General features: G+C 42.2%; 1 protein-coding gene across 4 annotated transcripts in view; it reads left to right on the top strand.

Moving 5' to 3' along the window:
* The window catches only part of DICER1 (dicer 1, ribonuclease III), a 70,079-nt gene that overhangs the window by 16,841 nt on the left and 25,543 nt on the right, over positions 1-27,695 (top strand). For 2 of the 4 annotated variants that reach the window (XM_059373900.1, XM_059373898.1), the window contains exons 2-13: positions 4,107-4,170; positions 5,066-5,166; positions 8,933-9,120; positions 9,907-10,069; positions 11,263-11,393; positions 12,332-12,466; positions 12,740-12,900; positions 14,743-14,911; positions 16,597-17,069; positions 22,971-23,103; positions 24,572-24,814; positions 25,363-25,517. In XM_059373900.1, the coding sequence (XP_059229883.1) occupies positions 9,007-9,120; positions 9,907-10,069; positions 11,263-11,393; positions 12,332-12,466; positions 12,740-12,900; positions 14,743-14,911; positions 16,597-17,069; positions 22,971-23,103; positions 24,572-24,814; positions 25,363-25,517 (1,877 nt within the window). In that variant the 5' untranslated portion in view covers positions 4,107-4,170; positions 5,066-5,166; positions 8,933-9,006. The remainder of the gene's footprint in view (positions 1-4,106; positions 4,171-5,065; positions 5,167-8,932; positions 9,121-9,906; positions 10,070-11,262; positions 11,394-12,331; positions 12,467-12,739; positions 12,901-14,742; positions 14,912-16,596; positions 17,070-22,970; positions 23,104-24,571; positions 24,815-25,362; positions 25,518-27,695) is intronic. The other 2 variants (XM_059373901.1, XM_059373899.1) reach the window with 1 other exon arrangement.

Here is a 27,695-nt window from a genome sequence, read left to right as displayed (position 1 = left end):
CCATTTTTGTTATGAGCTGCCATCATTTTTAATGGCTCAGTTGAATTGTATCATGTAAGATGAACCACAGTCCACCACACCGTCCCCTCATTTGGTCTTAGACATGGGGCATTTTTTGCTATTTATAGATGGTAATGAGGAGGAGAGCATTTCTGTATGAGGGTTGTGTGTGTGTGTGTGTGTGTGTGTATTAATATTTCACGATAGATTGGTATGCAAGGATTGTAAATTAATAACGACAGATGTAACAGTCAGGGAGCAAGAATTCCTGTCCTCTTCCAGGTCCTTGCAACTGGGCTGAGGCTCAAACTGGCTGAGAGATTGACAGGAGAAAATCAAATGTAATAGTGTAAGTACAGGGAGACCATGCGGACGTGGACCTTCCAAAGATGGGCGGGCATAGCGAGAGTCTGTGGGTCATCCAGAACTAAGGGGAAGGGCAGAGGGTCTGGGACCGCAGAGGAAAGGAAAGCACTTCACGGGGCCATAAGGACAAGAGCAGATGTTTGGGGATTAGATGTTTGCTCTGCCTTAGAGATGGGTCACTTAAATAAAATTGATCTCTGCTAATAGCTCTTATTCCGGGAAAGACCCTTGATTTAGATTCTTTTATGTGCTTAATGGAAGGGCAGAAGTTTCTTTGGAGCCCACAGGGTCTCCTTGCCTTCAGCTCAAAAGAATCTCCATGCCAAAGTAGCCCATCTTGGGGGCGGCCTATCCTTGGCCCCTACCTAACAATTAACAGTAAAAATGGAAGTATTTCTCTTGTACTGTGTATTTCATTTTCTGAAGATGCCGGTGCTTATATTCTTGAAATTATTATCCCTTTTCTTTTCTCTTCGGTCTTTCGATCCGGTCTTTCCACCTTAGTCTTTTCATAATCTATATTTACCGAATGGTAGTTGAGAAATCCTTGAAATACTTATTTTATATACCATGGGTGTTTGGCTTATTTCCTATCTTTTGGGGTATTTTTATATTCTCAGACTTTATCCATTTGATGATGATTTCTTTCCCATCTTGTAGCATTTCATTGTGTGAGAAATGGCTAAGTGAAGTAATGTTTTCAGTGATGTTTGTGGAGCCAGACAGAAGTAGGTATAGTATGCTTTTTTTTTTTTTTTTTTTTTAAGATTTTACTTATTTATTTGACAGAGATCGCAGAGAGGCAGGCCGAGAGAGAGGGGGATGCTGAGCAGAGAGCCCTATGTGGGGCTCCATCCCAGGACCCTGGGATCATGACCCAAGCCGAAGGCAGAGGCTTTAACCCACTGAGCCACCTAGGCGCCCCTTGGTTTTTGCTTTTAAAGAGAACTAGTGGACACAAAGCTATTTAATTTTATTTCACACTGTTTACCGAATTTTGTGACTTAAATGTTTGATTTTCATTCTACTGTAAATTCATGATGACTAGGTGGTTTGTGGTTTTCAGGTTCATCTGGTTAAAAATACTGAATAAAGTTTTGTATACTTTAAATGTATATGATAATGTGTTTCCTATGCCAAATCTTAGGATTAATAAAGTCTTAGGAATTACCTGAAAACAAAGGTTTTGGATAGAGGTGGGGGTATAGTTTTGTAAATACTACCATATATTGAGAGTTTTCTGTGTTGGGGGAACTTCTTTCTACCAAGCTTAACGGTCGTGATCTTACTGAGTTCTCTTGATAGCCCGGGGTTATTTAACAGGCAAGGATTAGAGGTAGCTTGATTAGCCCTTGTCTTGACATTGGACCCTTTGCCTGTTTTTAGATGATTTTTTAAATGAAAGATACTTAAAAAAAAAAAAAAGGTTTGCTCTCCAGATCCCTGGTGGTCTTGCTCTGTGCCCCTTATCCATGGCGGGCCTCTCTGAGGGGTGACTGAGAAAGGACTAAGGGATGAGGACATCATCTTGGCTTCTGAAGGTAAAAACAGCTGAGATTCCTCCTGCTCCAACTTTAATTTAGAGAAGAGTCTGGTGGGAGTGATTTTTAAACAACTTGGATCCTTTCTGTGTGTAGGTTCCTTCTTAATGTAGTTAAGTGTTTGCCCACTTAGCTCTATCTTCCTTTTAAAAGCTTGTCTCCCTCCTGTAGCTGGGCAGCATATTCTAAGATTTCTCCAGTATTCAAATTCCAAGAAATGGAAATTTGTTCTTTGGCATGAATTTTATTTGAGGATATAGTTTATGTCCTTTTTTTTTTTTTTAAGACCAGTCTTGAGGAAATAGAATTAAAAACGGAATATCTTCCCTGCCCCAGAAAACCTATCCACAGAAGTAGAGGGAAGAAAGCAGTCCTATTGCTAGTAAGCGTGAAACCAGAGTGTGATGTGCATCACAAGCTGTCCCCAGAAGAGACTCTTTTGTATAGCTAATTGGTTAGACACTTGACACCCATGTTTTTCAAGGCAGAATTGCTCATTTCCTTGCATCTTTATGACTGGGGGGAGTCAAGTGACAAATTAGGCCCATCTCTTCCTAGGAAACTGGGAGATCAGGCATTGTCTTTCTCGATGATTCTGTTTCAGGGATGGCTTTCAGGTCCTTAGGGAGACGTTCCTGAGATGTGACACTGGGAAGAGGCTATTTAGCCTTTAAAAAGATTCACTTACATTTGGAGAAGATTGAGAAATTGTGAACAAAAGGAAGAGGGAAGGAGGCTTTTCCCTTTATTATTGCCTGGGAGAATCAAGCCTTTTATTTTTAATTTGCCTTTATGCCAGTAATTGTATTAACCTGTTTGCATGTATCGCCGAGGATTCCCTTAAATGATTTTAGGGTTGGTTGGTTAAAATAATGCCCTAGATCTCCATAGCATATTTGTTACTAGGACCTCTAAAGGCTTTTCAAACATTTCTTACTTTCATTTGTTAGCTTACAGAAGTACTTTAGACGCTGTTTTAATGTCTCGGTATTACTGTTGTGTGTGTGTTTGTGTGTTTTGTCTTTTGCTCAGGACGCGGGACTTTATAGTAAGTAGTCCTGCTTGGGCTTCATGGGAGTAGGATGGAAATCTTGGACAGTGATACTTGTGAAGTTAACAGTATCAGCATCTGTGACACGTAGTAATAAAAAGACTAAGTTGGGAGTTTTGTTGCCAGTTTTAGAAATGTGTACCAAGAAGCTCTAGATGCTTTTAGACATAAGATAAGCAGGGTTAAGCTGTCTCTTGTTACAAGCCTTTGTCTGAAGGGCTACAGCTGCATACCGGATTTAGATGCTAATGTGGGTGAAGTCTGCTGGTTTGTACTAAAACTTGGCTGAGTGTCTGGGATGTGGCACGTCTTTTTCAGTCATCTTAAAGGGGCTTATCAGACAGGAGTTTGCATGTCTGTAATAGAAGTTACGGTCATCAGTTAAAGTGAAAGAACTTGGCCTGTTGGTTCTGTATTCATGAACACATGAAATAAGTTGTCCTTGTACTTGGTGTGTTAACTCCCTGATGTATCTCTGTACAGAGTAGTCTGGGGAAATAATTCGGATAACTCAGCAGTAATTTTGTAATAGTGGAATTGCATTGATGTTTAAAGGAATATCAGTGTTCTTATTTTAGTTAGGGTGTTTCTAGAAAAGACACGAACGTGGATTGGAACAGTGTAGAGCAGGACACATCAGGCCTTGTTGGTGTCTTGAGTTTGCATCTGCGTAGGTGGCAACATAGAATGGAATTAAGCCTCCAAGTAGGGAGGGAGCTTCAGAAATGCAGACTGACCCCGGGAGAGGGAAGGTCTGCGCGCACGGAACATGGTACTGACTTACATAGTGTTCAGGGACTTCAAAAGCCAGATTTTACTGGGGGAAAATGTCACGTACTTTCAGGGATTCTCCCGTATAGCTCACCGGATTGTGCTAACAACTTTCAAACGTTTTCATTTGTATTAGAACATAATAAAGGCAGCTCTTTGAGACATGTACTATTTTCTTGACACTTTTGGTAGCTAATTTTAAAGGCAGCTCTTTGAGACATGTACTATTTTCTTGACACTTTTGGTAGAAAAATGAGTTTTCGGGAATCCTGTTCTGATAAGTTAAATGTGAAAATTTTGTCAAATAGGAATATTCTTAAAGTTGGTTTAAAAAAATGAGTTGTGTGTTCTAAAATACTCTCTCTCATTGCTTTTAGGTTACCTAGGGTATGAATTAATACAGACTTGGAAACTGAAAGAACTTAGAATCAGCATTTTGAGGTAAATATGTACATATTAAAATAGTGCTAAGGTTTCCCCATTCTGCTTTGTTAACCTTCTAGCAAATCAAACTTGTCTCTGAAGTGAGAAAGTGTAACCAGAGCATGTCCTTGTCCTCACGCGGTCTGGACGAGACCCAGACGGAGATGCGTGTGACAGCTGCTCCCCCCGAGCTGCTGGTAGCGAAGCCGTCCAGGGTGTTGAGCACGAGCCTGAGTGGGGGTCACATCTGACCGGATCAGCACCTGGTGACTCAGTTAAGCTTTCTGGCTCAGGGCTTCACGCTTCCCTTCTCTCTGAACTGTAGTCTCTGAGGAGAACCACACTACATTTGTATGCATTTATAACAGTATTGTTGAGCTCTGTTCTGCATTCTTTTATTTGCGAATGTGTTCTGTAAAAGAGGCCATGGTATGGGTTTAACCGTGGCATTTTTAATTCCATCTTGAGACACTGAAATCACTGACCAGTTGCGTCCGTGTATCGAGTGATTGGGATTTCTCTGCCGAGTGCCTCTCCTGGTGATCTTTATTTCTTTCGTGTGTGTAAATTTAGGAAATAACACATGCTTGTCTTCTTCCCCCCCCCCCCCCCCCCATTGTCCCGGCACTATCTTTAGATTTCCCTGTATCCATTTGGAAATCTTTTCTTGGACTTGCGTCCAGCTTTTTCTCTCCCCCCGAGCTCTGGGAATTAGGCATGCGCTTGTCATAGCGCGTCCTCTCGTTCTGTGTTCAGAGAGCAACAACCCAGATGTCTTTTGTGTAAAATTTAATACAAAATAGTGGTCTTTTATTTAACTCCTCATGCCAATAGGGCTTTCTTATAAGATGTGTTTGTATTCTTGTTTAAGTGCAGGAATCTTACATTTGGCTATTTTTGCATTTATTTTTAGAGCAGAAGCTTGGGCATGCTGTGATTTTCCAATAAACCGCTATCACAATGTCAAAGTGCAGTTCAGACAACAGCAACACAGAGATCGCAAACATTAACACGGTAAATCTGTGACTTATCATATGCGGAGGAGGAAGAGTGTTTATTCATGTGTTTTACTCCATTATTTCTGAGTGAATAACAGATGGAAATTACAAAACAGCCTCACCGGTTTCATGAATGTAGATTGGCCAGAAAGTTAAGATCTGTGATTGAAAACTAGTTGGGAGGAGTTGTCTATTGGCTCCATGAAAGATGCTCACCTGATAGTGAGTTCTTCTGCGAGACTGCAGGACTTCTGCTGACCAGCGGGGATTCAGAACTTCTCATTAAGAACGAGTTAAGGAAAAAAAAAAATCTATTTGAACATGTCAGAGAAAATAAAAATTGGCAAAATTGTAGATTTTTCTGTTTCCACATTATTGGATAACCGTCTCAATTTTTTCATCATGGATTTGTGTTTTCTAGGAATAGAAATAGGAAGTGTATCTCTGGGGCCAGCCACTATATATGAAATGAATGAGGATTAACTTAGCAGTTACGACATGATGGAGACGTTCACTGAGGGTTCAGTCACCGTCCCCCCTGCCTTGCAGGTCCTCTCCGGCCCATCTCCTCGCCACCCCGCCACCCCGCCCTCCGGTTGGGGAGGGCATGGATTTCCAAAACATAGAGAACTGGCTTTTGAACTGTGACCAGTCCACAGTTGTTGGGTGACACTCATGAATCTCTCGTTGAGTTCATCAGATACTTACATAAATGCACGTACGGCGTGTTTAGCAGGAGATTGAGGAGCTGCAGACAATGAGACGTGCATCTTGCTCTTAGGTAGCACGTGCGCTGGAGAAGGATAAAGCGTGTATGTGTGTGTCTCTCTGTGCATATATGTGCAAGATGACAAAATTTGAAAGGCAGACAGAAGCTCTTGGAAGCTTTTTTTTTTTTTCCCCCAAGATCTTATTTATTTGAGAGAGAGAATGAGCAGGAGGAGAGGCAGAGGGAGAAGCAGACTTGCCTGCTGAGCGGGGAGCCAGACGTGGGGCTTCATCCCAGGACCCCGAGATCATGGCCTGAGCTGAAGGCGGCTGCTCAGCCGACCCAGCCCCCTGCCCTGCCCTCTGATTGGAAGGTTTTTATGACACTTTTTATCCTGCATAGTTGCCCTGCTTGTTTACCATGTTCTGGGTTTGGTTGGATACAGTATGACCCAAGTCATCCCCATGAGACCTACAGCTCCTGTACGCAAGGAAATCCCAGTCCAGCCAGTCATTTTTGTTTATTGGCTTTTTAAAAGTCTTTATTTGGAAATAACTTCAAACGTACAGGCCAAATTACAAGAGTAAGCATAGGAGAAAGAACATGTGCTCTGCCCCATTCGCTTTGCACACTTCTCTGTGTGTGTGTGGTTTCTTTTTCTGACCCATCTGAGAATGTGTGGCATCCATCTCATGGCTCTTTACCCCAAGGTGCTTTGGGGTGTATTTCTTAGGAATAAGGATACTTTGTTAACAGCCATAGCGCAGTTACCGGCTTCACTGACCTGAACAGTTTCGTGAGGGGCTCTGTGATGCCCTTGATGGCGTTTCCTGTAGTACAGGACCCAGTCGGAGATCGCTCGCTACATTTAGCTCTTGTGCCTCTTTGTAGTCTTCTTTAATTTGGAGGACTTCTGTAGTTTTTCTTTATGTTTTATTCCTTTTTGAAGTCTATAGATTCTCTTTTAAAAAATGGACTATTTTTTAAAATAGTCTTTTTTAGACTGCCTCTCTGGAGCAATTAGTTGTTATTATTACTGCTGTTACCCCTGTGAGATGAAGTGGTGACAGCGGTGACAGTGGCTGGAGGAGGGGTGCTGCGGGTTCCTGGCTGTATGTGGTGTTGGAGGTGGAGGAAGAGGTCTTTGGGGATTTGCATTGCTGCCTTCTTCCTATTTTATTCTTGCCAGCTGCCAGGATGTAGCCTTATTCCTGACACCTTTTGCCATGTTTTAGATGGTCTTGGATTAGCATTTGGCTTGGACCAAAAGTGAGCTGGTCAGGCTTGAGCATGAATCATTCCAGACAGTGGGCAGCCTGTCGCAACGAAGATGTCGAGAGGTATCACCGGGCTGGAGGTCAGGTGGGAAGCGCCCGCTGTGTTGGCTGGGGGCCTCCAGAATGACCTGCTGCGTCTCTGGGGGGTAGGTGTGGTGGGTCTGACTTCGGGTTCTGTGCAGCCGTGTGGAGTAAAAAGCTTGACTGATGAACCTCATTGCTCCTTAATACCCACTTGGGTGTGTCTGTCCTCACCAGCCGTGGAGGAATTGAGATTGGTTTGAACAACCATGAGCTGGCGGGCGCCACCAATGGGCCTGAGGAGTTGAGCAAAGTGGACGCCAGGTGTGGGGTAAAAAGATGGCTGTTGGGCTTCGGTTGAGTAGACAAAGAGCACGTTGTGTCTCTAGGAGAATGGTAGCTGTCAGCGTGGACTCCAGAATCCTTGGCTTGCCATCTCCCTCTGAGAAGGGTGATGAGGAAGGTTGTGCTGTCTGGTCCAGTGGCACCTGCCCCGCGGAGGTCCTGGTCCACCGCAGCCCTGGGCCCCCTGCTGCTGGCTTAGGATCTCGCTGCCGTTAGCTGGATGCTGAGTTGTCAGCTGAGCTAATCCCTGGAATCGGACGTGGTATCGTTCCTGTGCCTAAAAGAGACTACACTTGAGACTCCTTGTGATCAGGTGGGACAGCTTCGGTCACTCTGCTGTGTCACGGTTGTGCATTTCACATGTCAGGAGAGTCAGAGGTTCATGTCAAGGAATAGAGTGGGCTTCTTTCCTTCCGGTTTCGCAGAGTGGTAACAATGAGCGCTCCGAAGCAGGATGAGGGTGAAAACTTCCTTGAGGGGCAAGTAAATTCTGCTGGCAGTCAGAAGCTGATAGACTTTCATGGTGAGGTTTGAGACCTTAACCCTCTATCTGCAGGTTAGGAGAGACTCCTGTTTAGTCTGTCATTTTACAGAATCGAATTTCTCATTGGGAAAGCGTGCATGAAACACAAAAAGTGCTTACGTACCATGAAAAACTTACAGAATGGTGCGTTGGCTTTAATTTATGTAGTACGTGTGTAATTTTAAAGGTACATATTTAAATATTTGGTCAGTTGTGCCATTGTGATAGGCTGTCAATTGAGAAAAAGACCTTGTGTGTTTATGGGCTATTGATAAAACGATAAAATGTTGGCAGGCTTTTGAATCTTTCTTATGTGCAGGCACAGTGCGCAGTGATAAGCGCCCTCCATCCATTATCTCATAAGTTTATCGATAATGGCATCAAAGAATTGACAAAGAATGTTTGAAATGTATTTAAGTGCCTATCAACTGTGCTTCGTATGTACGTATATGTTTAAAAAGGCATCATGTTCATATTGTGTTTAAAGCTGTATGAGAAAAGGCATAGTTCTCTATCACTAAATATAGACACGGATTTTCTTCGGGGCTTCAAAGGATTCCGTTGTGTAACTGTACCATGATTGACATAGCTCGTGTTTTTGTTCGTACATTCGAAGGTGTTTCTTGCTTTCAAGGAATAATGCAGCAATATATACTTGTGTACTTGTGTCTGTGTAGTCGCCTGGTTCTTTCAGATAACTTTCTAGATGTAGAATTGCTGGGTTGGAGAGTGTGGAACACTTGACTTTTTAAAATGATCCTCTTAGATCAAGAAAAAACGAAAACAATTATAGGAAAAGTGTGAAAGGGTCCATAGGAATGATATGCTGATGTTTCTCTTGTTCTGTGCTTTCTTTTGTTCTTAACCCTGCATGGTGGTGTAATGGTCTTCTTTTTCCCTTTTGTAGTAAGCTGTGCTAGAGCAGAAGGCAATGAAAGAAGCACTGGATGAGTGAAAAGCCCTGCTTTGCAGCCCCTCAGCATGGCAGGCCTGCAGCTCATGACCCCTGCCTCCTCACCAATGGGTCCTTTCTTTGGACTGCCATGGCAACAAGAAGCAATTCATGATAACATTTACACGCCAAGGAAATATCAGGTACTAATGAGAACACTAATACCGGAGCATTTTCACTAAAATCGAATAAATCAGCATATTGTTGACGCGACTTCTATAAAACCCTTTCACCTTTTCAAGCTCTCCTCCTCTGATTAATTTTCTCATTCCGGATAATTTTGTTCTTAATAGCATAGCCCTTTTCTTTTCTAACAGCTGCCGGGTGATTGATTCGATAGTTTTATTTGTGAACATCCTTATTTTTTTTTCCCCTCTGAAAACCTCCCCTCTCCTTAATACCCACTTGGGTGTGTCTGTCCTCACGAGCTGCGCAGGAATTGACATTGGTTTGAACAACCATGAGCTGGCGGGACCCCGGTCACTGTAAACTCAGTCATTCAGATTCTTGGGAAGTTTTTTGTCCCCCTGAAAAACATCCTTGCATGTTTACACAACACAGCTGCACAGTCACAGACTTTTTTTAAAAAAAGATTTTATTTATTTATTTGACAGACAGAGATCACAAGTAGACAGAGAGGCAGGCAGAGAGAGAGGAGGAGGCAGGCTCCCTGCTGAGCAGGGAGCTCCATCCTAGGACCCTGAGACCATGACCTGAGCCGAAGGCAGAGGCTTTAGCCCACTGAGCCACGCAGGCGCCCCACAGTGATGACTCTTATGTACAGATACAGAAGGTCTGTTTCTTGGCAGATTCATCGGAGGGAGATTGTAGAAAACAGTGACGTTTCCTGGATTAAAAGAAAATCCGATTTTCCCAACCTTGTACTTCGGTAAGAAGTGTATAATCTTTTCCCCCCGCTGTATTTCTAGGTTGAACTGCTTGAAGCAGCTCTGGATCATAACACCATCGTCTGTTTAAACACTGGCTCAGGGAAGACGTTTATCGCAGTACTACTCACTAAAGAGCTGTCCTATCAGATCAGGGGAGACTTCAACAGAAATGGAAAAAGGACGGTGTTCTTGGTCAACTCTGGTAATAAAAAAATTATTTTATAAAATTGCGTGGAGGAAATTGCATGAGAGTTTATGGTGAAGCCCATTTTCTCTGTGGGCATTCAGTTAGATTATTCAAAGTATAGAGAGTTCGAGAAATAATGTCTTTGTTGAAATTGTGGTAGCAGAGACATCCTTTTGACTTTTTTCTTAACTTTGTAGCAGGCCTCTTTTTTAAGTGTTAGCATTTTATTCTATGGGGGTTAGACTTCAGCTTTTTCTTTAAATGTAATTGCATTTTTTTTTTAAGATTCTTTTTTTTTAAAATTTTATGTGACAGAAATCATAAGTAGGCAGAGAGGCAGGCAGAGAGAGAGGGGGGAAGGCAGACTCCCTGCTGAGAAGAGAGCCTGATGCCAGGCTCAATCCCAGGACCCTGAGATCATGACCTGAGCTGAAGGCAGAGGCTTTAACCCACTGAGCCACCCAGGCACCCCATTAAACGTAATTGCATTTAATTCTGATTCTGCATTCTTTGCTTGAGTGACTTTTTGGAACATCATCGAATCTAAGCCTTGGCAGTTATTTTTGCTCTTGATGTTTTAGCTTTGCAAAGTATGTCAAAGGGTGCTTGATTATGAGAGCAGTGACTTTTTGATTTATGACTTTGCTATGCCAGTTACAGAAGGGAAGTTGAATGCTTCTTAAAAGTTAGCTATTCAGTAAGACTTTATGATACTGGTTTGTATGGGTTTGGCATTATGTATTAAGAGTACCAGCTGCTCGTAGGGCGTGAGTATTACCCTGCCGCTGCTCTCCTTTTGTTTGTTTTTTTTTTTAAGATTGTTTCGGTGTGTGATGTACTTTAAACATATATTTCTTAGTGAAACGACCTGATTTTACTGAAGAAAACAGGAGGGTAGATCTGGAGTAGTTACCATTCTAGCGTAGAAGTTACATTCCTGGTTTGGGGAAAATCAGCCATAAATAAGGAAGTTGGTGAAAGGTTCTCTGAAGGGAATGACAGAGGGTGGGGTCTTGAATCTAGATCTAGTGAGTGCGTTCTGGAGGATGAACTTGGAAACAGGATTTTAAATTGGCTATCTGAAAAATTGGGATTAGCTGTGATATATAGTAATAAAGATTTCCTTAGCTGTCTTAATCACTGGTAGCCTGGAGAACCTCCTAGATACGATTTTTCATATTTACATGAAATATTATATTTGTCTTCAGCAAACCAGGTTGCTCAACAAGTGTCAGCTGTCAGAACGCATTCAGATCTCAAGGTTGGGGAGTACTCAAACCTAGAAGTAAACGCATCTTGGACAAAAGAGAAATGGAACCAAGAGTTTGCTAAGCACCAGGTGAGACTCCTAGAGAAATTTCACTTTTCAGATCCCTGCAGATCCTTGGCTTCGTTCGTGAGATCACGAGATCTCACATTTGTGAGATCACCTGTAACCTCAAAAACTGTACTTTCCTGTACTGCCCTGTACTTTGTCAGCCTAAAATCTAGCCCTTACATCCTCTTTGTCTTACTTCATAGAAGAGAATCAGCTCTATACTGTGATGTACTTGTTTGAAAAAATGCAATTTCTGGTGACCTATTTCCCACTTGTAGATAACCTGCTTTTCAGAAAATTTATGCTTGAGTTGAAGGTCTTGAAACTGGAGGTATTTCTTGGTTGAGATCTCTGGGTCTTTGAGAGACTTCTTCTCAGTGATCCGTTTCTGTGGAGGCGGCACGAGTTGAGCTACTCTTGGGTGTCGGTGGGTGACGTGGTTAGGAGGGGCTTCCTCACCAGCCGGGAGCTGTCCATAAGGACGAGTGTGTCTCACCTGTGGGGCTGAGTCCTCATCCATAAAACAGTTAAATGTCCGCGCGGTGATGAGTGACGACACTATAAAAGAATATCGAGTCTGCACCTTCATCCAGAAAATCTTCTCCGTTTAATGGAAAAAAAGAGGAAAACAAGGTGAATTGTTTTGTGAGTTGATTAAACTGATAGGTCTTATCAGTCAAAGTATGGCTGTTGGACCCTAAAAACCTGAAGTACTTAGTAGAGTTATCATTAACAACATAGTCTCTGTTGTCAAGGATTTTTTTTCTCATAATCTCTTTCTGTATTTTCAAAATTCTGCTTCTTGACTCCAAAGTGTAAGCCTCCATACATTTAGATTTTGTTTTGACTAATGAATTTCTTAATTTCACCCAAATATGATGTTTCCGTAATCTGATTTAGTCTAAGTGTATCCAGGCTGGTGAAGGGCACATTTTTATGCTGATGCCATTTTCTTTTAGGTTCTCGTTATGACTTGCTCTGTCGCCTTGAATGTTTTGAAAAATGGTTACTTATCACTGTCAGACATTAACCTTTTGGTGTTTGATGAGTGTCATCTTGCAATCCTAGACCACCCCTACCGAGAAATTATGAAGGTAAACTTTTAGATGTTATCAGTCTTAATTCAAGTCAAATTACTGAGCTTAAGGAGTGTTTTTATATATCAAAAACTGTAATATTAGTTACCAGATTGGGGAACTTGGTTCCCCAACTTGGTTCCATATATGAATGAATGAATATTAAATTAATTTTTACTTAAATCTATGATAATGAAATATCATAGATATTTCACCAACTTCCTTATTTATGGCTGATTTTCCCCAAACCAGGAATGAATTACTGACCGTCAGTATCTTTTGTTGTGTTAGCTCTGTGAAAATTGTCCATCGTGTCCTCGTATTTTGGGACTGACTGCTTCCATTTTAAATGGGAAATGCGATCCTGAGGAATTGGAAGAAAAGATTCAGAAACTGGAGAAAATTCTGAAGAGTAATGCTGAAACCGCAACTGACCTGGTAGTCTTGGACAGGTAGGCACTGGGGCTCAGCGGCCTTCCCGTGGCCAGCACCCAGCTCTGCCCTCGTCCCTCTGTAGGCTCTCCTGGCCGGCGCCAATTCAGGTGAGCAGAGCAAGTGAGTTGGAGAGTTCTATCGGGACAGTTGCCCAAGAGGGCAAGGATCTAACCCTGTGTTCACAGAGACCAGTGGATGGAGGGGTTTCTTCACTCCAAGAGAAGGTTGTAGAAGCGTGGGCCCCAACTGTTTGTGGACATTGACGAGGACCTGGAACTCAGACAGGAAATTGGTGTGCTTTTCTGTCCATGTGTGCTTGGTGGTTCCCGCCTAAGTGTCCCACGGGATCCTTTGAAAGAGCACTCCTTTACTGGCAGAATTCAGTATTTTACAATATGTTTTAAAATGATTGGAAACACCCTGTAGTGTGGAAAATGGGTGTGAGTGTCTGAGAAAGCTATGTGTGCTTTCTAGGTTCATGTCTTTGAGAAGGTGGCTGTTTCGAGTTTCAGTAGAATGCGCACACATGCACACATTGACTTGAGTTGGTGGAAGGGAGCCTAAAGAAGTTCGGTTTTTAAATCAGTATAATTCAGTTCATAGTCAAGTATCCTTATTAGATATGGTTTTCAGCAGGGCTAAAGATGATCAGGTGGTGGCTCTTAGAACACTTACAACTAGAGGAGCTGATTTCTGAGGATGTGGACTTCAATCAATCTGGGCTTTGAAGCTTTGAAGCTGCTAACTGGAGGCCACTAACCGAAGCCACTGAGGGGGCATCTTATGGTCTCCCAGACCCTAGAAAATGGCGCAGACAGTGGTTTCAGGGGATTCTTTGATGATTAGTCTCATTAAAAATGGCGATGTGCCTGCCACATCGCCATTTAGAAGAGAAGATCTCTTCTATTAAAAAATAGAAGCTTGGGGAAAGTTCTCTTTGTAGAATGAGATGAAAAGGAAGGTTTCAGATTCATGGAACTTAAGGATTCCAATGCCGTAGGACGAACAAATCTCAGCACCTTTTGGACATGTTGTTTTTGACTTCTGGAGCCTAAATGATCTGAGGTGGAGGTAAAAGGCTTTACTTCTGCTTTTATCTGCCCCGATTTAGATTGGTGGGCTTGTACACTTGAAGTTTTCAGAAGTAGGTGTGTTAGAACATTTAAGTAAAACTGTTAAGTGATCTGTTAAATCTGATACTTCCTAGTTTTCTAAGCGTGACTCTGGTTAAGTATAAATGCTGATTGAAAATAATGTGAACTGTAGTAGTTAAGTATGTCTTTATTAATCATTATTAGTGCTTTTAGACTACTATGTGCTGTTCTGGTTGTCATATTTTATGAAAGGCATAAGCGATCCAAGGATGATACCATAACTGGTTGAAAATTAGGTGGCCTTTCCTTACGAGGATACCTTAAAAACACATTAAAACAAAACTGACATTGGCAAATGCCAAAAATTTCAAATAGTATGGAAGTGGATAGATTAAATGATAACAGCCTTCCCTCTAGGATCTGCCCCCTCATCCCTGTTTCTGCTTCCAAGAAGTAATCATTGTGTTGTTTGAGCTTCTTGATGCCCAAGAAGGCAGAAGTCGAAAGTCTAAACTTAAAAACTAAAACAGAAACCTTGAGAGAATAAGGTAATGACAAGATCCACAGAAATCTCTAAATGTCAGGCTTAGGCAGTCGTTCCTTGAGCCCTTCCAAGTGAGCACAGGTGCAGATAAAAGTGAGTACCCCATTAGGAAGACCTCTGCGAGCCTGCCCATGATCTCAAGGCATAGACATGTCATAATGGATCATAGTGCTATAGTGAGTTTCTGGTGCCAGTGACAATTTCTGTTTCCCCTGTTAAAGATACACTTCTCAACCGTGTGAGATCGTGGTAGACTGTGGGCCATTTACGGACAGAAGTGGCCTCTACGGCAGACTGCTGGTGGAGCTAGAGGAAGCACTTAACTTTATCAACGACTGTAACGTATCTGTGCATTCAAAGGAAAGAGATTCTACTTTAATTTCTAAACAGGTAAGCATGTACAAGTAAGTAGAGAAAGCGAAATAAAAGGCTTTTGTTTATTTTATTTTCTTTTTTAAGTTTATTTATTTGACAGAGAGAGACAAAGCAGGAGAGGGAACACAAGCAGAGAGAGTGGGAGAGGGGGAAGCAGGCCTCCCACTGAGTAGGGAGCCGATGCAGGGCTCGATCCCAGGATCCCGGGATCATGACCCGAACTGAAGGCAGACACTTAACGACTGAGCCACCCAGGTGTCCCTGTTTCTTTTTAATATCGAAACGAAAACATGTTTCTGATGAGGTTATTAAGTATGTTTTAATTTAAGGCCTTATCTTCTTATCTCTTTGAACATTTCTCATTGAACAAAGCATATTGGGTTGAGTTTATGGTTAGCTAACAGATTATTAAATATAGACCTCCCTGACTTACGGGATGGATTGGGGTTCATATCCTGAGTCGGTCCCTGCTGAACACTCGGACTGAGCGAATATGCCGTGTGTAACTGGGGAGGAGTGTGTCCTTCCTGAGTGGCCCGGCTTCGGGAGGAGGTCGCATAGATCAGTGGTCCTCAAAGTGTGGCCTCCAATGCAGCCGTGTCCCTGTTCCCCCTGGAACTTGTTTGAAAAGCAGATTGGAGTCCCATCCTTCACCTGCTAGATCCCTGGTGGAGGGGTACAGCTTCCTGAGAGTTGACAAGTACTCCAGTTATCCCGATGCGTTAAAATTTGAGACCCACCGTCCAAGGACTTTGCAGCCATTTGTGCACAAGACTGTTGAATCTGGGGCACCAGGGTGGCTCAGTTGGTTAAGCAACTGCCTTTGACTCAGGTCATGATCCTGCCATCCCAGGATTGAATCCCACATTGGGCTCCCTGCAGGGAGTCTGCTTCTCCCTCTGACCTCTCTCCCTTCTCTCTCTCCCCCAAATAAATAAATAAATAAATCTTTAAAAAAAAAAAAAAAAAAGACTGTTGAATCTGAGTCTCCGTTTCTTTCCTGCTGATTTGCTCTGGAGGAGCAATGCCTAGACTCTTCTCGATCCTTGATTTCTCATTAAGTCTGTATTACACCCGGTTTGTCTTTTACTTGCCTGTGGAGCTGACAGTTCCTCGGTTACAGCCTGGCTGTGGATTTACGTTCTGCTCGGAGCTAGACTTGTAAGATGTAGCAGGCCACGTGCAAGGTGCACGGGTGCCTACAGTAAGATACAGTGAGGCCTAAATGAAATCACTTCTTTGATGCCTAAAATAAAATTGCTCTGCTACATAATTCCTTGCATATTTACTTGGAAGTAAATGACTCATTTCTCCTTGTAACTAATGACAGACCTGAAATTAAATTTTATTAACCTTATAGAGTTGCATCTTTTATTTTCTATTATTATTTTTTCTGGGGAAAACAAAAGGATGGTTCCGGGCATACACACACACACACACACCACACACACACACACACACACACACATACACATATATATACACGTATGCATGCATATATATGGATGAAAAAGTAGAGATTGAAATGACCACTGGCTATTACCCGCCCCCGAACTTGAGGAATTGACCTCAGTGTTTATGCTAGCGGGGAACATTTATTTTGAAGGTGCAGATGGAAGACAGCTTAAATCCCAGTTACACCTCGTATGAAAATGCTGCCTGATTACTGTTTAGCATTTGGCTCTTTACTTTTTTTGTAGATCCTCTCAGACTGCCGCGCAGTGTTGGTGGTTCTGGGCCCCTGGTGTGCAGATAAAGTCGCTGGAATGATGGTAAGAGAATTGCAGAAATACATCAAGCACGAGCAAGAGGAGCTGCACAGGAAATTTCTCTTGTTTACAGACACCTTCCTGAGGAAAATACACGCTCTGTGTGAAGAGCACTTCTCTCCTGCCTCACTTGACCTGAAATTTGTGACTCCTAAAGTAATAAAACTCCTTGAAATCTTACGCAAATACAAACCGTACGAGCGGCAGCAGTTTGAGAGTGTTGAGTGGTACAATAATCGGAATCAGGATAATTATGTGTCTTGGAGTGATTCTGAGGATGATGACGAGGATGAAGAAATTGAAGAAAAGGAAAAGCCGGAGACAAATTTTCCTTCTCCGTTTACCAATATTTTATGCGGAATCATTTTTGTGGAAAGAAGATACACAGCTGTTGTCTTAAACAGGTAAATCTCTTGAGGTTAATGGACATCCTTTCCCCTAGTAGAATAGGGCAGCGTTTGGTTCTGTGAAGGACTGTGCTGTAATAACAGCTTTGAACCTGGCAGAAGGCTTAGGCGAGCGTCCTCTGTACGGCACCACTGTAATTCACCGTCACGCTGTGCGGGAATCTTCAGGGAGGACATTTGTGGGACTGGAGCTTTCCCGAAAGGCTAGATTTGGCGGGACCTGGGATTTTTTTTTTTTTTTTTCCCCTTAAAGGTGGATAATCTATTCTAATACATTTAAAATACAGAGTAAGTGTAGAAAGATGAAGTTATATTAAGGGAAAGCAATTGTTGTTTTGTTTTGCTTTTTTTTTGAATTCAATTCATATGCGGTTCATCTGTGATTGTGTGTTAGGCATTGTGTTGAGCCATTTCACACCAAGCTTTCTCCTTCAGGTAATCTTAGGATAAATTTTACGTAGGAATTATTGTGGCTGTCTTTGTTGTTGTTGTTAACTTTTTTTTATCTTAACCAATATTGATTCAGGTTTTGCAAGTCCGAAGTGGAAAAAGTTCAGAACAGTTGGGTTTGCGTTTTGGGTTGGTCCATAGACTATATATTAAAATTTTCTGAAACAGAAGAAAATAAGAAGGTTAGGGAAGAATTCAGAGAATACTGGCAAAAGAGAACAGTTCCTTCAAGTTAGGCTGTGGGTTTCCATGTCCACCTGCTTCTTCCGTAGAAGTTGATTTTTCCAGAACACAGACCTGGCCAAAGAGCTGTACTCCCAGATTTGTGTCACATGGTCAGAGGATGCATGGCTCTTCTGGTGTGTGTACAGAGGCTGTGGTATATAAGGCCACAAAGGGTCCTCAGTTTGTCCTTTAGACAATGATCTGTTTCTCTGTGAGATCCATTAATTGGCCAGAGTTGATCTCTAAGCGCCAGTTGTGCACAGAGTGATCTCTGAGGAGAAATTCAGTTTTGGTTCCTGTGGTAATTTGGGATTTTTTTTTTTTCTTTTCCTAAACTGCTTCTGACTGTTTGGGGGCTTTGAAAACTTACTGGAGTAATGAGAAATTGGACTCTGGGGTAGTCATCTGGCAGTTTTTAGTCTGGTAATTTTCATAGTCATTGGGCCTGATCCCTATGATGAATACAAAGTAAAATGACTTTAGGTAGTGAATTACATTGGAATCAGAAGTTTAAGGTTGGAAAGGGACTCATTGACTATCTAATCCAGCCCACTTATTTTTATAAAAAAAAGAAAGGGCCTCAGGAGGAAAAGTGATTTGCTCTGAGTTAAATTGCTAGGCAGTGGCAGAGACAATTCTAGAATCCTGATATCCTACATCCTAGTTTCCAGGTCCTTCTGCAGTCATAGTGCCCCTGGGTGTCAGAGAACACTAAAAATCCATGCGGAAGACGGCCAGGAGACAGACCAGGGAGAGCCTGACCGTCAGGATTATTTCTTAGAATGGGGGGAAAGGCATTTCAGGGGTCAGAGAAGTTTAATATCAGCATAGTTCCCAGCCTCGTTATAGACATGCTCCCTGCCCCCATACAGAATGGTTTAAGAATCAAATACATCTTATGGTGCTTAGAAAGAAGAAATGGTGTATTAACTTCTTTTCTCTCTTCTCTACATGCATTCTTAAATGTAGAGATGTGCTGGTTTTCATGGCACGAATATTAGCCTGAAAATCTTTATCAAAAATCAATCAGTTATTTCCTGTTGACTTTGAGGATCAGATTAATTGTGATCAACTTTCATAAAATGGGGCTGGAATTTAGTGTTGGATGATGAATCAAGAGCGGTTTGAGGGTTGACTTTATGGGCAGCTAATTAAATATACAATAGAAGTCTTGTTCCAGTAGGCTTTTTAATAAGCTTAGAAAAACTTCCTGAAATCCAGAGTCTTTCCTTCCATCAGTTTAATAGGAGGAAAAACCCTCAGTGAACAGTTTCATGGGAATCTGAGCTATTGTGATACATGGGCAGTTTTGTCCTCTCCTAATTAAAAAAATAAATCATAGCTACTTCTGTAAATAATGTAGCTATGTGTACAGTCTTGTGTTTATAGTGTTCCCTTTTGCCTTGCTTTATGGTTTATAACTTACCTTTAGATACCTTTTTAAGTCTTAAACAACACTCCATGAGGGAGGAAGGCACATGTTTTCACTCTATTATGGATGCGGAAACCAAGACTCCGTTTGTGACCCGCCCCAAATCACACAGATATCAAGAGGCAGAAAAGGGTTTTTGGTCTCCCAAGTCTGGTGGTCTTTTTTCACTGTGTATGTGCAACAAGTCTGGATTGTCAAGCCTGAACAAGCCAGGGTTCAGCACCTCTGTCTACCCATCCCCCTCTATTTGCCTCCTGACTTTGTTTACAGAAAAGTTGCAGAGAGAGTAGAGCGCTCCACTATCTACCTTGTGGGGCTTCCTCCACCTGTTAACCTGTGTCCCTCCGTCACAACCTGGAGACTGACTTCAGTGTGTCCCTGTTAACCAGACTTCAGGCTGTATTTGCATGTATCCGTTTTCCCCTTACTGTCGTCCTCTTAATCCCGGGTGTCCTGTTGTGTCTCGTGGTTGCGTGTCTTTGATCTCCTCTGGTCTTCTGTGTTTTCTGGTTTTCCTTGGCTTTGATGCCCTCCACGGTTTAGAGCATACTGGTCAGGTGTTCTGTAGAATGGCTCTCAGTTTGGACTTGTCTGATGTTTTTCTCAGGATTAAAACAGGGTTTTAGAATGGAAGAACACCGCAGGGAGGAAGTGCCTTTCTCGTCACATTCCGTCCGGGGGCCTCATGGTCTGGATGTGAGACGTCCCTGCTTGTCCCTGCTTGTGGGATACTTCGTCACATGGCGTTTGCCCTTCTCCACCGGGACCTTGTTACTGTGTCATTCCTCACTTTCTTCTCTGGAAGCAGATCACCAAGTGCAGCGCGTCCCGGGAGGGAGGGTTGAACCGCCATTCCTGGAGGGAGGGGTATTTACGGTATCACTGGAGCTCTCCTGCAAGGACAGCTGCCTCTTTGATCTCATTTATTGATATTTATTGACTTGCATTTGCTTATTTTACACTTGGGTTATAATCTGGTAGTAGGTGATTTGTTTTGTTCACCTTGTTCCACTCTGGGCCATGGGGCTGGCAGGGGGTGGGGGGAGGTGCTCTTTGAGGTTAGCTCTGTGTCCCTTGGGCCCTCATCCTGGATTTTTTTTTTTTTTAATCTTTTGGAGCATTTCCTGACTTTCTAGCTCTAATAGATGCTCCAGGCTCTCGTATTTTTGTTGCTCCAGCTGTAGAATCCACCATTTCTCTAAGGAGCCCTTGTTCCTTTCATGTCAACCCTCTTTTTTAAATGTCTATTTTGTGAAAGGTTTTTTTTTTTTTTTAACTTCTCAGGGTCTTCATTTGTAAACTAGTGATAGTCTCCGTCTCTTCACAACAAAATGGCTGTTTTATCACCGAATTCAGTAGGTGCTGTTTTCTTACGGGCTTTATGCACACATTTGGGGCATATGGGATCCGTGTACTATAACTATCAGTGATAGTTTTTCTGGTGAGATCACAGAGGAATTACATTTGATTTTCTCACGTTGATAAGGAAGTACAAGGAGTAAGGATACTATGAACATTTAGTCAAATTCCGGTTCCCTGTGGTACATCTCCTAGTTCTGCGTCCATATCTGCTGTGTCCGGCGTAGCTGGGGAAGCCATGTGCGCGCACCCCGCGATCTGGGCCCTGCCGCCAGCTGAGCAAGTGAGCTACAGACATCGAGGGTGAACATCCAGACGCTCTTACTTTGGACAGTGGGCTCTGTCTCCTGAATATAATATGATTGAATCTTGAATTTGAATGCTTTTTGGTTTCATTTTCTTTGTAGATTTTCATGGAATTTTAGTAAAATGCTGGTCTCTGATGGATTTAAAATTAGAGAAAAAAAAAGTGGTTCTAGCTGCTGATAGTTTCAGAGCCCTGTGCACAGGAGATCAGCTGGGTTTGTCAAATCGCTTGCTGGTGGAGTTGTTCACATAAACTCAGTGTAAAAGTCAAAAGAAACAAGTAAGGCTTTGTCCTATCCGTTCAGGGTACTGTGAAATCTATAAGCAGTTTGTGTTACTCACTTGTAAGCCCCAGAACCACTGTAGACCTTGTTGTTTCTCTGGAAGCCTATGGCTTTGTCTGAGGACTGTGGTTAGACATCCCTTAATTGATCAGAAAAAGGCATTTTTTTCTCTAAACATCACCAGCATGGGTATATAGCATTTAATTACTGCTTACAAGAGACTGGGTTTGTTAATGTGCATATTGTCTCTTCTCTGCAGTATTGATGTGAGTTTCATTAAGGGGAAATGCATTTACTCTTAGTGCTTCTGCTTCTTACTTAATTGAAATCTGCTAGACTGATCATTTTGGCAAAGTAAAACACATTCTTTGCCTAATTGAACTAATTAATTTGCCTAATGCTTGCCATGAAATGCATTTTTTTTAAGCCTCTGTTGTATTCACATTGATGCTTATTTCCAAAAACTCACATTTGGAAGTACATATTTCTAAGATAATTTCATAATTTAGACTTTGGGGCTTTTTTTTTTTTTTTTTTTTTTTGCATGTAACATTGCTTTCTGCTACTGACATCATGTTTTATTTTAATAACTAAACAAACTTGGAACATATTAAAAAAGTTCCTGATTCTGAACATTTTAAGTATTTGAATGTAGAACAGACTCTTAAACTAATCTAGACATGCAAGTGTTTGGCTGATTTGGAGGCAGGAAGATATTCTAGATGGCCACTCAAGGTTTCTTCCAACTCTTTGATATTAGTCTGTTTCATGTATTAAAAAAAAAAAAAAAGAACGGTTTGACTTAAAAATGCAATTTTCTATTAGGAATTTATACTATGCATGTGACTTCAGAAGAGCCATCTGGAATCACTTATGTCAGGTGTGGGACCATTTATCCTGTGTGCTGAGTCTTTGAATGTGGAGATTTCCAAAATAGCTGTAATGGCAACACTAACTGTTCACCTTCTGTCCTCGTGTAATGTGATACCACCCTGTAGCTCTTTTCCATTTCTTAGCTAGAAGGCTAGCTTTAGGTTACTCACGTTCTGGATTAATACAGAAGAACAGGCAGGAAGAGGGACGAGCTGGGAAGCTTCTCTTTCATGACGGAATGGGGACTCTGGCATTGCCCTGGTCGGCGGCCTGGGGGCAGGAAAGCATTGGGAATGGAGGTGCTTCCCAGTAGACAGGCATTTCTTGCCCTGAGCTCTGCATCCCCTGATAAAAAGGGCATCAGAGTAAGACTTAAAGAAATAACGGTGCTATTTTCCCCACACGGCAGGAGCTCTCTTCGTCCATGTAGCAGGGGAATGAGTTTCCCTTGCTGTAGAGTCGCCCCTTGGCATTGGGTGTTGGTACTCACACTGTATAAACTTGGCTGTGGAGACAAGGACGGCAGCGGCCGCCCCAAGTTGTGTGTGTGTGGAGAGAAGTTCAGTGAGCTGCAGAGGAGTGTGTGGCTTTTTCATGATAGATCCTGGCTTGAAACCAAGGAAATGAGGAGGCCATGTTTCTCTCTGCCTTGCTCTGTCCCCTACAGGGCCATGTTTCTAGTAAGTCGTCATGGCCAAATTAGACAGTTTGAAGTACTGTGACCATTTTGTTTGTCAGTATAAATCAGCCCTCTCTCTGGGGTTGTGAGTGTTTGGTCCACAGATCCACATAGGGAAGAGTGGCAGTGATTTCTGTTTAAGCTAGTTGGAAAAAAGCACCAAGACCGTTTTGTTAGGTATGTTGGCAAAACATACATGTATTTCTATTTTCAGGGAGACCTTACAAACAAAAGTTTAAATTTTTTTCCCTCAGCAGTGCTTAACTTCCAAATGTATATAATTTTCTTAGATTGATAAAGGAAGCTGGCAAACAAGATCCAGAGCTGGCTTACATCAGCAGCAATTTTATAACTGGACATGGCATTGGAAAGAATCAGCCTCGTAACAAACAGATGGAAGCCGAATTCAGAAAACAGGAAGAGGTAACTTAAGTTGAAATAATTGTACAATAACAGTTTTCAGAGTATATATAAACTCTGCTCATTGGAACTCCCTTTCTTCATGGTTGCTTGGTATTTTTTTTGTAATATAGAGTATTTCTTATAGATAGACTGGCTGTCTCCTATGAAGTAGCTATGTAGTGATTCACATGTTCAGAATTAGAAGAGCGGTCTGGTAAATCAATTTTCTCTTAATTGCCATCAGCCATTTCATTCTCCTTTATTGGACTGTTGGCATTTCACAGAAAAGCAAAGCACGTGTAACCATAACTCCGGTCAACTCCATGTGAGTGAGCAACAAAATGATGTTTTTTTTCTCCTAGAAAGTGTTTTGTTTTCTACTTAAAGTCCTGCCTTGGTTGAATATGTTTAAGATTCTGGCTTAATTTTTTTCATGCATTTTAAGATTTTAATATAGGAGACAGCATAGTAAAGACGTGAAACCTAATACAGTGTTCTGGCTGGCAAACAAAAACTTTTTATTTGAAGTTTGTTATTTAACTTAGAGGTAGAATAATTCACATTGAGGCTCATTTTGTGTGTCCTAGCTTTTTGATAATATTCCAAGTTTGGGGAGTCCAATAGCCCACCAGTGTGATAGATCTGTTTTAGAAGCCAACTTACTTTACTTATCCTGGATTGAGAAATGATGTTATTTTAGATTTAATATGAAAAAAATTTCCACTTTACTGTTTAATCAGTAGTTTTGATTCTTTAAGTTGAAAAATGTCCCAAGATGCCAGAAAATAGGTAATGCCTTACTTGTAATTTTTAAGTTACAAGCATTTTAGGGATTTTAGTGAAAGGGTTCTGACCTCTTTTTGGAGGGCTCTTGGCACAGTCTCACAAACATAAGACGCTACCACGGAGGGTCACAGTGTCAACATGACTCCAGAAGTGGATTCATTTGGTCACTTTGTTGGTTAGATTTCCTGTGGCCCTTGAAGAAGCCAACCTCTTCAACCCGAAGGCTTGCTGTGATTTGTACGTACTTCTGTATGGTAGAAAGTCACTTTGATTTTTCAAGTCCTATTTAGTTGGAAACTGTCATTAAATCAGAGAAGAGTCTCTTTGCCCATGTGTTCATGCATCTTGAGTTTTGTGTGGTGTCATCATCTTCCTTAGCCTGGACCGAAAGATTTAGTGTACCCAGAGTATGTGTCAGAAATGACAGTCGTGGGGCACCTGGGTGGCTCAGTCGGTTAGGCATCTGCCTTCGGCTCAGGTCATGATTCCAGGGGCCTGGGATCAAGTCTGCCATTAGGATCCCTGCTCAGCGGGAAGTCTGCTTCTCCCTCTGCTTGCAGCTCTCCCTGTTCATACCTATTTCTGACAGGCAAATAAATAAAATCTTGAAAAAAAAAAAAAAAAAGACAGTTGTCACTTACTTCTACTACAGTGTTGCTTTGGAAATTTCTTAGAATTGCTTTTCTTGGTGGACTTTTTTCAGGTCCTTAGGAAATTTCGAGCACATGAGACCAACCTCCTCATTGCAACAAGTATTGTGGAAGAGGGTGTTGATATACCGAAGTGCAACTTGGTGGTTCGATTTGATTTGCCCACAGAGTATCGATCCTATGTTCAATCTAAGGGAAGAGCAAGGGCACCGATCTCTAATTATATAATGTTAGCGGATACAGACAAAATAAAAAGTTTTGAAGAAGACCTGAAAACATACAAAGCTATTGAAAAGGTAAGATCCAAAAGTCAATAGGATATCTCTGAGTCATTTTTTATGTGCCTGGAAATAGATAAAAACAGCTTTATCTACAGAGAGTAGTCTCAGCAGGGGTGTGCAGTGTGTACATTATGAGAACATCAAGTAGTTCTAGAAAGTGTTTGAAAGCTCACAGTGAAAATGGTCAGATGGATTATGGGGGGAGAGGCCTGAGAGTGTCCCCGTAGCGTGGACGGTGTAGTCAGTTGAGTGATGAAGTTGTGGAGTGACTGGAGCATGATGATAGAGCCCCTCCCTGTGTGTGTGTGTGTGTGCATGCGGGTGTGCGTGTAGGTACAGTACTGTGCAGACCATGTGCACATACAGCAAGTGTCTCCACGTGATTGAACCTGGGGAGACTACTTAGGGAGGGAGTTTCTGCATCGGGTGACTTATTGAAGTGTTTTTAGGAGAGAGAGCTGTTGTGTCAGGGGAGCTTTTTCTGTAGGTACAGAGGCAGACTCCTGACATACGGCAAAGAGAATACTCGTTCTCATCATAATACCTGTTTCTTTGATACTCAGATCTTGAGAAACAAGTGTTCCAAGTCAGTTGACACTGGAGAGACTGACATTGAACCTGTGGTAGATGATGATGATGTGTTCCCACCATACGTGTTGAGGCCTGATGATGGTGGTCCACGAGTCACAATCAACACGGCTATTGGACACATCAATAGGTAGGATTTGAAACCATTTGCATGGAAAACCTAGGAGTATTACAGGATTTAAGTCTAAATCTGTGAGTATTACAGTGTTTACCTTTTGCGAATATTCTCCAGTCTTTCTGTTTATGGCTCGTACTGTTTTGTTGAGAGAAAGAAAAGAAGTTGCTTTTTTCCATTCATTCTACTTTTTGATCAGAAGGCAAAAACAGTATTGTGCAGTGATAAATGTTTAGTTTTTGTGGACAAGGCTGACTTAACGAAGGCATGCTTAATTTCAATGAGATTTTACTTGATTTTCTAGTGCTTGCTAATTTTTTTATTCTGAAATCTGTTGTTTTGTGCCATGAGTGTTAAGGGATGTTGAGTTTTCCATTGGCTAGGATATAAGATTATGACAAATTAACTCGCATTTTTAATTATGTTCTAATTTACTTTGTCCTGAATTGGTAATAAACATTTCCAAGAACTGAGAAAAGCACATACATACCTAGATTATGTATCAGGATAAGTATTGTGTGGAGGCGAAATAAAGGAGCAACTGACATGAGATTTTTCTGTTTAACTTTTTACTTTGAAACGATTGCAAGCTTTAAAGTGCTGCAGGAATACTGCTGCGAGCTCCCATTTACCCCTGAACCTGAAGTTTCATGAGAAGGCCTTTTTGTGGGGAAAGGATCCAAGCCAGGATCAAGGGCTGTATGAGTTTTTCTCATCTCTCTAGTCTCCTTCAACCTGGAACCATTCTTGTCTTTCCCTGACCTGAATGACCTTGCAACTTTTAAAGATTATAGGCCAGTCATTTTGTAGTCTGCCTCTTGGTTTGGCTTTATCTGATATTCTCTGATAATTAGCCCCAGGGTGTGCCCTGGGGCCCGCTCCTCACATAAGTGATGCTTTGTTCTTCTCATCCCGTCCTCCCAGGGGCACTGATGTCACTTGGAGCTCTTACTCACGGGGTGGGGGGGGGGGGTGGCTCTGATCACTTAGGAAAGGCCTGCCAGCTTTCTCCGCTGTAAAAGTTGCCTTTGCTCCATTCATAACCAGTGCATATTTCTTGGGGAGATAGTTTGAGACAGTATAAAATCTATTCCTCTTCCAGGTTTCACCCATTAGCTTAAGTATCCATTGATAATTCTCCCTTGAGTTGATTATTGCTGTGGCGTCTGCAGAGAGGTGATCTAATTCTGTTATTGTTTCTGTTTGTTGGCATTCTGCTGGAACAAACAGCTTTCTCTTTTCTCCACTTAGTTATTCCCTTTGTTTTTTTAATCTAATAGGAGCTGATGGAGTTCTGTTTTATTCAATGGGTTGTAGTTTGGTTACTGTCTTTTATTATTTATTTTGATGTTAAAATGATCTCACATTTGGCCAATGGGAGTCCCTTCAGACGAGTCTTTGTACGTCACCATCGCTCTTTGTTACTTCCCTGTTTTGTGGTGTGCTAAGATTCTTAGCCTCAACTTCTCTTTTCCATGCCCACCTCAATATTGGCTCTTTCTTCAAAACGTTCTTGTTTCTTTCAGTGGCAGCCAACTGGTGTTTAGAGACCAGAATCTGGGCGCTCAGTGCTGGGCGTGCTTATTGCCCCTGGAGTGTTGCTGCTGCCTGGCTCCTTAGAGCTAGAAGCGACATTTGTGTGATTGTGTGTGTGCGCGTGTGTATTCATGTGCGCAGTTATTCTCTGTCTGACTACCTACATGGTGTTCCCTTCACTTTTCCTGTCACACCACAGGGTTCACTCTAGCTTTCCTCTCTTCCATCTTTATTTCTGACTTCTTTAGTAGTAAGGGATTGGACTCCCATTGTCCTCAGAATTGCTACTTTTATGTCCACAATCTCCCTGAATCCAGCCAGTGTCCTACTCTGCAGGGCTGCTACTGTGTTTGGGTGCCCTTACTGCACAGGCTGTGACCTTACGGGGCGGCTGCTCATTCCAGTGCCTTCCATGTACGCGTCCTGCCCCCATCGATGACCTTCCTGTCCCAGCACCTTCTTGCTCAGTCTCCGCATCCTTGAAGCTCGCTAGCTCCCTGCCCTGTAACACTCGCCTGCTGCTACTGTGGGGGAGTGGTGGGCAGCGGGGGTGGTCTTCTTGCTCTCCTGCCTTCCGTCGTGTCGATACTGGGCTGTCCTTCCGTCGTGTCGATACTGGGCTGTCCTTCCGTCGTGTCGATACTGGGCTGTCCTTCC

Source organism: Mustela nigripes, chromosome 13 (assembly GCF_022355385.1).
Source record: "Mustela nigripes isolate SB6536 chromosome 13, MUSNIG.SB6536, whole genome shotgun sequence".
In the NCBI taxonomy this organism is placed as follows: domain Eukaryota; kingdom Metazoa; phylum Chordata; class Mammalia; order Carnivora; family Mustelidae; genus Mustela; species Mustela nigripes.
Note: the sequence above shows the minus strand (reverse complement) of the source record. Positions and strands in the feature narration are given on the sequence as shown.